Consider the following 9,611-nt stretch of genomic DNA (forward strand, 5'->3'; position numbering starts at 1 on the left):
ATCTTAATTTAGTTATTAAGATCGGCTACTTTAAGAGTAAGAAATATGTTTAAGCATTTCAGAACTAAACAAAATATTTTTGATATAACAGAGTAATTAGAATGAGGTTTGCTTTAACTTTTTTTTCAATTATTAAACACTTTTCATTTTCGGATATTTGATATGTTACTAGTTTTGATAAACTTCACAACAGCTCAACAAATTATAATCTTGTGCTTTTTGTTATTATATCTGTCTTAAGTGTAAAAAATTTCCAAACACAATATCTTTTTTTCACTCTTTATGAAATCCTGACTTGAATAATCAAATTCTATGCATTAAATATGTCATGTTTTGCTTACGCATAGTCCAATAAGGCGATTTTCTGTAAATAATGCGCGTAAGAGAAATATTATTATTATGACTCTAAATTAATCACCTAATTAAATCTATGTCCGGCTTGCAATTTCTACACTACAGGAAAACATAGACAGTTATGGTTAGGTAATAATTTTTACTCATGAAAACGCCTTTCCATCGATTGTTTGCATACCAAAAACTAATCCTGTCTTTATAACCGTAATACGAAACAAGAGGCCGACTTCAGGGGTGTTTAACACATGTTTTGATGGATTTGTTCACGTCTCAACTTATCAAAGTTTTTTTCGCAATTTATCAAATTAACATATTTCCTTTTTATTCATCTTTCATAAAAATTATTATCAAATATAGGTTATAATTTTCTTTGTATCTTTTCTTTTATCCACCAAAAAAATTAATGTTTTGATTGATATATAGATTCTTTTTTTGTTTTATATAGTATATAAAAAGTCAATTGTTAAGCCCAATTAGATTCTGGTTTCTAAGAAGATCATTTAGGAGTGCATGCATACATTTAAAAGTCATTAACAATATCATAAATCAACGAAACATGAATCTAGATAAACGTATGGCCCTCTAAAGATAAAATGTAAATCAATACGCATTAAAAAAAAAACCGCACAATGTAATTTTTTTGCTTAAAAAATAAGTTGCTTTTAATTTCAAACCGTCTCTTATGGAAATTTCAATTTTAGCCCTCTTTTAATCGAAAAGAAACTCTATTGGGATTTGATGTGGTGAACCTCAACCAAACAGAATTGTCAATCTTTAATACAAGAGCCTATTAAGGATTCTTTATTTGTGTATGATAGAATAGAATCTATGCGAGTCATCTAGTTTGATGAACAGATCTGCGAAAGTAAAATTAAACTGTACATGTTTCCTTAAAACCAATCTTTACATATAGCTAAATTGATACCTACTTAAGGTCAAGATCTAGTAAATGAAAAGTGCCTACAAGTTAATGAAATTCAAGATATAATTTATTTTGATGATGCTTCATATCATAGGGTGTACCGGGGCTTACATTTTTGGTAGACACAATGAAATAATCATGTTTAAAACAACCATTTTCTATGAAATATGAAGGATTAAAGTAACAAATCTCGGAGTTTTGTCCATGTTGATTAATGAAATATATCTAGAATGCCTTCAGTCTCTCCAAAACGGTATTTAACAAGCTATTGCCCTCCTCTTTAAAATGATGTCAAATTGAATATAAGTACTGGGATTACTTTTCCAGTGATTAAATATAGAATGTCAAAACATGGTCTTTTTTTTGTACGTAATTCCTTAAAGCTGTAAAATACGGGAAAAGATTCATAAAATCAATTATGAAGTCATAATGGTTCTAGCACCAAAAAGACAGTCTGGGATCATTTACTAAATCTTGACCTTAAACAACTAAATGAATGGTTCGTTTCCGTCTTCTAAAATAGCTTTTGCTAAAACAAAAATTGAAGAAATGGGCAGTGTAATGCTTTAAAAATGTTTTGATTTCAAATAAATTGGTAAATTCAACAAATGAATAATAGTTATACTTGAATGATATGTGGGAGTCTTGCTTTTAGACTTGATTAACGAACAAGACACACCCCATTCACCACAGGTATCCGAATAAAAGGCAAGGTCATGCTATACAACACCCACACCTAGGTCATTTCAACAAACTGTGGTTTGCTATTCACCCATTGTAATTTAAAAACGCCTTCAGTAAACATTCTAATCCGGATCTTATTTTTTACATATTCAGTTATGGACAAAGTGCTCAAACTGCAGCTTAATCAATAATTATCCAAAAAATTCTGTTGATTTTCAAACTTTAATAAATATAAAATTTTAAAAAATAATATATTCCTTTTTATTTTTTGCGCACAAAATTTGTTATCTAACTTTATAATCGAAAAACACCACATTAATCTGAAAAATTGTTGTACGCCCCCTAAAACATTCTTGTTTCATTGCAAAGCTGCATGAAGCCGGATCCTATATGTGTTTGTTTGTTTATCAAATTTGTCACCAGTTACGTCGAATGTTTTGTGAAAATAATAATTCTTATTAACATGTACATGTATCTACCATTAATAAGTGTGCACATTCTGTCATTTCATCTCACGCATCCTACACAATACTTTAAATTCATGAAGTATGCTAATTATAATTTTTGCATGCTAGATTAACATCTACGACAGTCATCTTGAACCACAGAACTTATTAAAAACAAACCACTTAATGAAAATAAATCTCTGTCTTTTTTCCTATTTGTCAAACGTGTTCGGCATCATTACGCCTCGTTAATGAAGCCATATCAATCCGGAACTTATCAGTGTAGTATAAAAGAACCCTCTTTCCACATTGATAATTCAGTTCAAGATTTCTTGTGCATCTGACAATCACTTTGGGTGGTTTTTTTTTAACGTTCACTTTTCACCTCCAGTACTTTTTTTCTCAAAGATGTTTACTTTTCTTTCTTTTGGATTGTCTTGCTTTGCAATGCAGCTAGTTATGATTGGTGAGTATCATTATGTTGCTAATGCACAGGAATATAAAAGTTTTAATAAAGTATAAAGTATACCACGTTGCAAATACTTGGTAAATATTATTTTTTCTGATCGCTAATCGTGTAAACCATTTCATTTTCATAATTGTTTGTTTTAAATTTATAGATACTCCTTTAACGTTTTTATTTTCGTTTTCCTACAGTTGCTGATGATCCTCAATGTACATACAATTTTAATACGTATAACGTTGGACAGACATTCACGAATACGGCGGGAAGACCTTGTGTATGTTTACAGGACGGCAGCTACAGGTGTAAAGCAGTAACAGGTATGTGCTTTTAACATATAATTTTGTGTTCTTTCAGCAAACTTGAAATAATTAATTACATATATCTTTAATTTTATTTTTCTCTGTCTTTGCTACATTAAGTTCACCTCGTGCGAACTATAGATGTTATATTGTAAAACATAATAAGTGACAAAAATCCCAAATTCTTTCTCGCAAAGTATTTCGCTGCGAAACAGTCTTAATTAAATATCAGATCGCGTATCTTCTTGTATTAATTGATTGCATTGTTTTTATTATTAATATTATTTATCTTTCGCTGTCTTTGTTACATCAAGTTCACCTTGTGCACGCCACAGATGTTATATTGTAAACCTTAATTTGTGACAAAAATCCAAGATTCGTTTTCGCACCAAAAAAAATCCGAGTCTTAAGTCTTATTTTGCCTCTATAGTTTTGTCAAAGTAAACAGTTAGTCACTGTTTAAATGCAAAATAAACTGTCCGCTAATAAAAGATGGTTTACAAAGAGAATAGGTACGTACCATGAACTTTTAATAAGTTTTTGTGTGAGCTATTATTAGTTATTATTGAAAAAGGTATATATCAGCTGTGTATAGTATTCTGATGAAAACTCAAGATATTTTTTTTGCAATGATATGAGGCTAGGGTTCTGAAGATACTGAGATTAAGTTAAATTGAATGGTTGTCTAATTTACGGAATGTAAACTGTTTGTTTGTTTAATGATAAAAGGAAAATGAGGCGAATGAGCCTTATAGATAAATACGTCTAGTACATGTATGTACACATGTACTAGAAATAAATGAGATGATGAAATAAATGAAATGAACGTAAAATTTTAAAACAATAAAGGGATAAATGGTTCGTGTCAAACTAACGATCCTGGCGACCTTGCCGTAAGATATTTTTTAGTTGATCACACATGGTCACTTTTATAACAATTTCCTGAATCATCTTTTAAACGATTAATGATTTCAAAATGATAATGAGGAATACTGTATTAATTTAATAGACCATTTTAAGAAATATTTTGGGGACTATTTAAAAGTATTAAACTATTTGTAGTATCTTTCTAAAAACAGAACATATTTTTCAATAAATTCAAATCTTGACAGTCGATATGTATTAATAGAATACCTTGTGTCATGTTAACGAACAGGCTGGAACAGGTGTGCCATTAATCATATGTCTTCTAATTAGTCAAGCGTCAGAGGTTAATGGCCATGTATAATACGAATGTAAGACAGACAATAGAAGAGTTCAAGTTATTGACCTATTTTCACTTCTAATGACAATCCATCTCTATTTGGCAAGAGAATAAAAAGACTTAGCAATATTAAATATTGTTGCCCTGATTTTGTTGATCGAATTTAACTTTGTGTGAAAACAAAGAAGATATAAATGTATTCACTATACAGTCATCAATTGTGTTAAGTTTAATTCTAGTCAATATTTTGGATTTTAAGTAGCAAACTTAATCAATTTAATTACTTTCAACTGAATAAATTCAGATAACAGGTGAATAATTTTTTCTATGTAAATAATCAAACAAAAGCTGCACATTCGTATCAATTTGTTATCCACAAACCATACATGCATTTTTGTCTTGAACTGAAATAGAAGAGAGATTAAAAACATTTTAAAAAGTTAAAATAATTTTTTCTTCTACATGATTAAAAAAAAATATTTTAGTTGCATTTTTCTGTGGTTGTGGGGCACAAATTATTACATTACAACCTCAATTACAAATAATTATAATTAATAAAAATAATTTACAAAATCCACAATGCATAAGTTTAACTTGTGACGTCATCTGATTGAATTATAAGAAGTATTCATCTGATATTTCAGCGGTCAAAAAGACGGTTTTAGTCCCTAAATGCCAGTACCTAGGAAGGGTATACAACGCCGGTGAAAGGTTCCCAGCAGGAGACGATTGCAACTCATGTGAATGCCAAGCATCAGGGGTACCAGCATGTACAGAAAAGAGATGCTATCAGGCCGCAAGTGAGTCCTTTTCCAGCTTTGAATTATTACCGTTTCATTGCATTTAAGATAAAATTTAATCAGGTTTATAAACATTCTAAAAAGAGCAACATCTTAAGCTTTATGTTTTTAAATCCTCGTTTTAAATTAAAAGAAACCCCGACCTAATTATTTCTTCATTTTAATACTTTAATCCAACTTTAAAAGATAGGTTTTTTTTTATCAAAAGAAACCATGACTTGTATTATTTCAAAATCATAGATCAATATTTTCCTTTTAACAGCCTGTGTACATTTGGGAAAGATTTACCAACCCGGTAACACGTTTTCTCAGGGAGATAGCTGCAATACATGTACTTGTATGAACACAGGAAAAGTACAATGCACGGAAAACAAGTGTTTTCCAGGTAAACTGTCTCTTCAATTTCTTTTGATATAAACAAAATGTCATTTGAATCTATGTAGTAATTGTAAAGGAATAACTTAAAACGGCAAAAAGTTAATGTTGGTGTTGACTATATCGAAAAGAAGGTTATTTGTGTATACGAATCTAGATATCATTTTATTTATTTGATATGTACCTTTTTAGATTGCATATACAATGGACAGACATATAAAGCCGGGGCTGTGTTTCCCAAAGGAGATAACTGTAACAGATGTACATGTATGGTCACTGGAACTGCATTTTGCACCAAGGATTCGTGTGCACCGAGTAAGACAAAATATTCTAATTGCAAACATTTATAAGTTAAATTCATGGGTTTTTTTTTAAACTATGATTTCAAAACACCCCACATTCTTGTGGGTGAAGGTTTTCGCTACAACTAAAATTGTTATTTTTTGCTTACCGTTGTTTATGTTGTTGCTTGTCGCTTGCATATGTAAACTATTTTCAATTTCTCCACACAGAATGCGACTTCAAGGGTAGACAATACGAGGTGGGCAGTTATTTCCGCAATGGCTGTAATACGTGTACCTGTGTGGATGGTGGAGTTCTAAAGTGTACCAACAAACAGTGCAAACCAGGTGAGACAATTTATGAATAATCTGTTTACTTTCTTTTTTTTTTTTAATATTTGTGTTAGGAACAACACTTTTCCAATGTTAATGAAAAGTAAGAATTGTCAGAATTTTAATTAACAAAATCATTGGTCACTTAATATAAGGCTAAACAAATCAATGACTTTATAAATGTAAACTCTAGATCTGTGTCCTTTTTTACAGATTGTGTATATCTTGGAGAAGGGTATATGAGTGGTGATGTATTTGACAAGGGAGACAACTGCAATACCTGTAAATGTCTGGCTGATGGCACCGTCCAATGTTCAGGAAAATCTTGTTTCTCAAGTAAATTCTTCTTCTTTTTCCATAGTCAATGCTTGTAAATCATTTTCGCTTTCTTCTTAATGAAAATGACCAAACATTTAAAACAAAATAAGTTTTAATGTCTTATTATGTTGTTCTATCAGATTGTCACCACAATGGCGTTGTGTACAGGGCCGGTCAGAGCTTCAAACCAGACAAATGTAACACGTGCTGGTGCATGGTCACCGGGGATCTAAGCTGCACAGACATGTCTTGTTACCCAGGTAAGCATAAGAAATCATTATACAGTGATTTTTGACGATCTGAGGGAAATTATATTAGATTATGTTTCAGTGATACCTAACCAATGATAAATTATTCTATCAATACAATGTGTTATAAGATAATGCATTTCATTGACTTTTTCATTTTGAGAATCAAATCAAGAGCGGAATCTAAAGAAACTGGTTCTAATGAATTTTGAATATTTTTTTCTAAGACTGTAAACATCAAGGAAAAACCTACAAGGCCGGAGAGACCTTCCTTAAGGGGGACAACTGTAATACGTGCACTTGTACTGTGACTGGTGACGTCACATGCGGGAAGGAGTCATGTCTTCCGGTCCAGACCACCACCCAGTCGTATATCCCACTCCCTCCTCAACCAACTCCGAATTATATAGGTATTCAACGATTTTTGTTATTTTTATATACGTCGTTATAAAACTAATAGCTGGAGACATTTGTCAAAGTTTTAAAGCCTTGAACTAATAACTATGTTCAGCGAAAGAAATGTATGTTTACTCTTAAAACAAAAGTCTCTTGAAGTCATTTGTCTGAAAAGAAACAACACACTTTCGTCGACCATACCTCTTGTAACTTTGTTTGTGATAATTGAACAATTTATCCAATTTAACAGTTTTAATTCATTTTTTTTTTCTATTTTCATTTTCAGATGTAACAGTAAGATGCCCACACAATGGCTATACATACAACGTCGGGGAGACAACTCCATCTCAAGATGGCTGTAACGAATGTACCTGTCGTCAAAATGGCAACATGGAATGTACAAATAACGTTTGTAGTAATGGTGAGTTGCTGTTGCTGATTTTATCTTTACCTAAGGAAGCTTAATACTCAGGCATTAACAAACATTACCCTAAAACATTGACATTTTTTTTTTATTATATTATAGTAAAGAAAAATTCCCAAATTTGTAAAATTTGATATCTGAGTATAAGTATTTTCTTATATGTTTATCTTTCTTCTGAATAAATTTGAAATAGTATACAAATGGCCACAAACATCAAGCCCTCTAAAATACTAAAACGTAACTTTAATTGTAATTTCATCGGTCACCTTTAAATCTTAATGCAAATAAATATTTTTAAGTATATTTTTATTAAATATCATCTTCAATAACTTCTTATTGGAGTAGAAATATCATCAGTTCTCATCTTTTAATACGTTATTTTATTTTTACTTTCAGATGACAGAAAATAAACTCAGAGCGACAATCCACGAATATGAATTCCAAAGTCACTTGAATTTTTTGAGCAAATATTTATTTTTTAGTTTTCAGTTGATGTATATACCTCTCAAATTGTATATCTGAACTTTAATATAATCATTGTGTTTCATTGTATCTTTTACCAAAAAATGTAAACATCATGTGTGCTCAAAAACATTTGCTTAAACAGGGTGTGTATGTATGTTTAAGTAGGCAATCGTTTTATAATAAAACAGTTATACAACATATGCTAATTAGTTTTATTTCATTGTTTAACACTTTAATTGCATTTATAAGAATATCAACGGTTTGTTATGATCGTTTGCATAGAAATAGTAATGCTTCAAAGCTCGTCTCCTTATAGGACAAGCTTTTGGTACTGAATGCGAAAATACGTAATGGAAACAAACATTATGGTTTGATAGAAACACCTATAAAAAGTACTTACTAATGAAATACAGTACATTCTTCTGTCTCTGAAAACGCCCTCCCCTAATTAATAATTACATTTAGTGATATCATTTTGTTGCCATAAAACACACAAAAAAAACAAAAATATGTGAATTGAGATTTTTATATCTTACTCTTTACTTGAATGTAAAGAATTATAATTAACATGTTTGGGTAGGCAGTTAATATGCATTTAAATAAAACATGGTTATTTTCCCTATATTCCATCTATTTATTTATTTAGTACCTTTCGTCAAAATTTCTCTCTAGCACAGAAATATCTATAAGGAAATCTACAAGTTCTAACGTTCATTAAAACGCACATGCTAATTACTTGTAAAGGATTCACTATCTCTTCTATAAGCAACATTTTTGTGAATGATCAGTATTTAACTTAGTATCATGTAACACTTTATTACAAGAATATTATATATACGAATTGTTCACGGGTGATATGGCAAAGGTTACTATTGAAGATAACATTGTACATACATGTATGAACCTAAGACTAGAAAAAGTTGTCAAAGAAACAACAGTACTCTATTTGTTTCATTTTGAAGAAATAAAAGAAATAAAATATCAAATTTGAAAAAAAATAATAAGTTTTCGGATTTTATTACTTTTACAAAGGATCAGAGTTTATATAGTTGTACTACCAACAGCCTTAGTTCTTTAACCTGAACCTTGCAACATAACGGATTTCAGCACTGAATTTACGAAAAATCATGTGTCATTTAAGTTTACGTCTTAACCATTTTAGAAAATCCATTTATTATAAAATACATTTAGTATTTCATCAATCGGATGGTTTAAACTACAAAAAACAATTAATTAATGAATACACAAGAAGATTAATCAATATGATATTTTAATTTATGACTCAAAAAAATACACCACAACAAAATAAAACCTATAGATATAAACAACTATTTTTGACTTTTAACAATACTTTTTTGGGGGTTTGCAAATAAGATTAATATACAATAAATAAATCCATAAATACATGTAATCTTATATCGTCTAAACCTCACTCACAAAAAACATCTTTTATCAAGGTTGTTGTATTTGATAATGATTTAAAACATCAACTGATAGCATTCAACATGCATGTAATAGTACTAGAATTTAATTTCATTTTTTTATGTTAAAATATTACTTATGGGCTTTGGTAACCATTGTTGATGTAGAAATAAA

General features: G+C 30.1%; 1 protein-coding gene across 1 annotated transcript; it reads left to right on the plus strand.

Annotated features, from left to right (window-relative positions):
- Positions 1 to 2,784: 2,784 nt before the first annotated feature.
- On the plus strand, positions 2,785 to 8,945 carry LOC128172566 (kielin/chordin-like protein). Its single transcript, XM_052838343.1, has 11 exons — positions 2,785 to 2,872; positions 3,064 to 3,189; positions 5,020 to 5,175; positions 5,438 to 5,560; positions 5,743 to 5,865; positions 6,063 to 6,179; positions 6,378 to 6,500; positions 6,623 to 6,742; positions 6,958 to 7,140; positions 7,413 to 7,547; positions 7,947 to 8,945. The coding sequence occupies exons 1-11, from the start codon at positions 2,815 to 2,817 to the stop codon at positions 7,958 to 7,960; spliced, it is 1,278 nt and encodes a 425-aa protein (XP_052694303.1). The 5' UTR covers positions 2,785 to 2,814; the 3' UTR covers positions 7,961 to 8,945.
- Positions 8,946 to 9,611: the final 666 nt, after the last annotated feature.

Source organism: Crassostrea angulata, chromosome 2, assembly GCF_025612915.1.
Source record: "Crassostrea angulata isolate pt1a10 chromosome 2, ASM2561291v2, whole genome shotgun sequence".
Classification (NCBI taxonomy): domain Eukaryota; kingdom Metazoa; phylum Mollusca; class Bivalvia; order Ostreida; family Ostreidae; genus Magallana; species Magallana angulata.

What these genes read in the sequence shown, in the direction of transcription:
- LOC128172566 (XM_052838343.1), top strand. Translation starts at nt 2,815, where the DNA reads ATGTTTACTTTTCTTTCTTTTGGATTGTCTTGCTTTGCAATGCAGCTA. An exon ending in GAGATGCTATCAGGCCGCAA is followed by an intron (nt 5,176 to 5,437) that starts GTGAGTCCTTTT and finishes TCCTTTTAACAG; the next exon opens with CCTGTGTACATTTGGGAAAG. An exon ending in CAACAAACAGTGCAAACCAG is followed by an intron (nt 6,180 to 6,377) that starts GTGAGACAATTT and finishes CCTTTTTTACAG; the next exon opens with ATTGTGTATATCTTGGAGAA.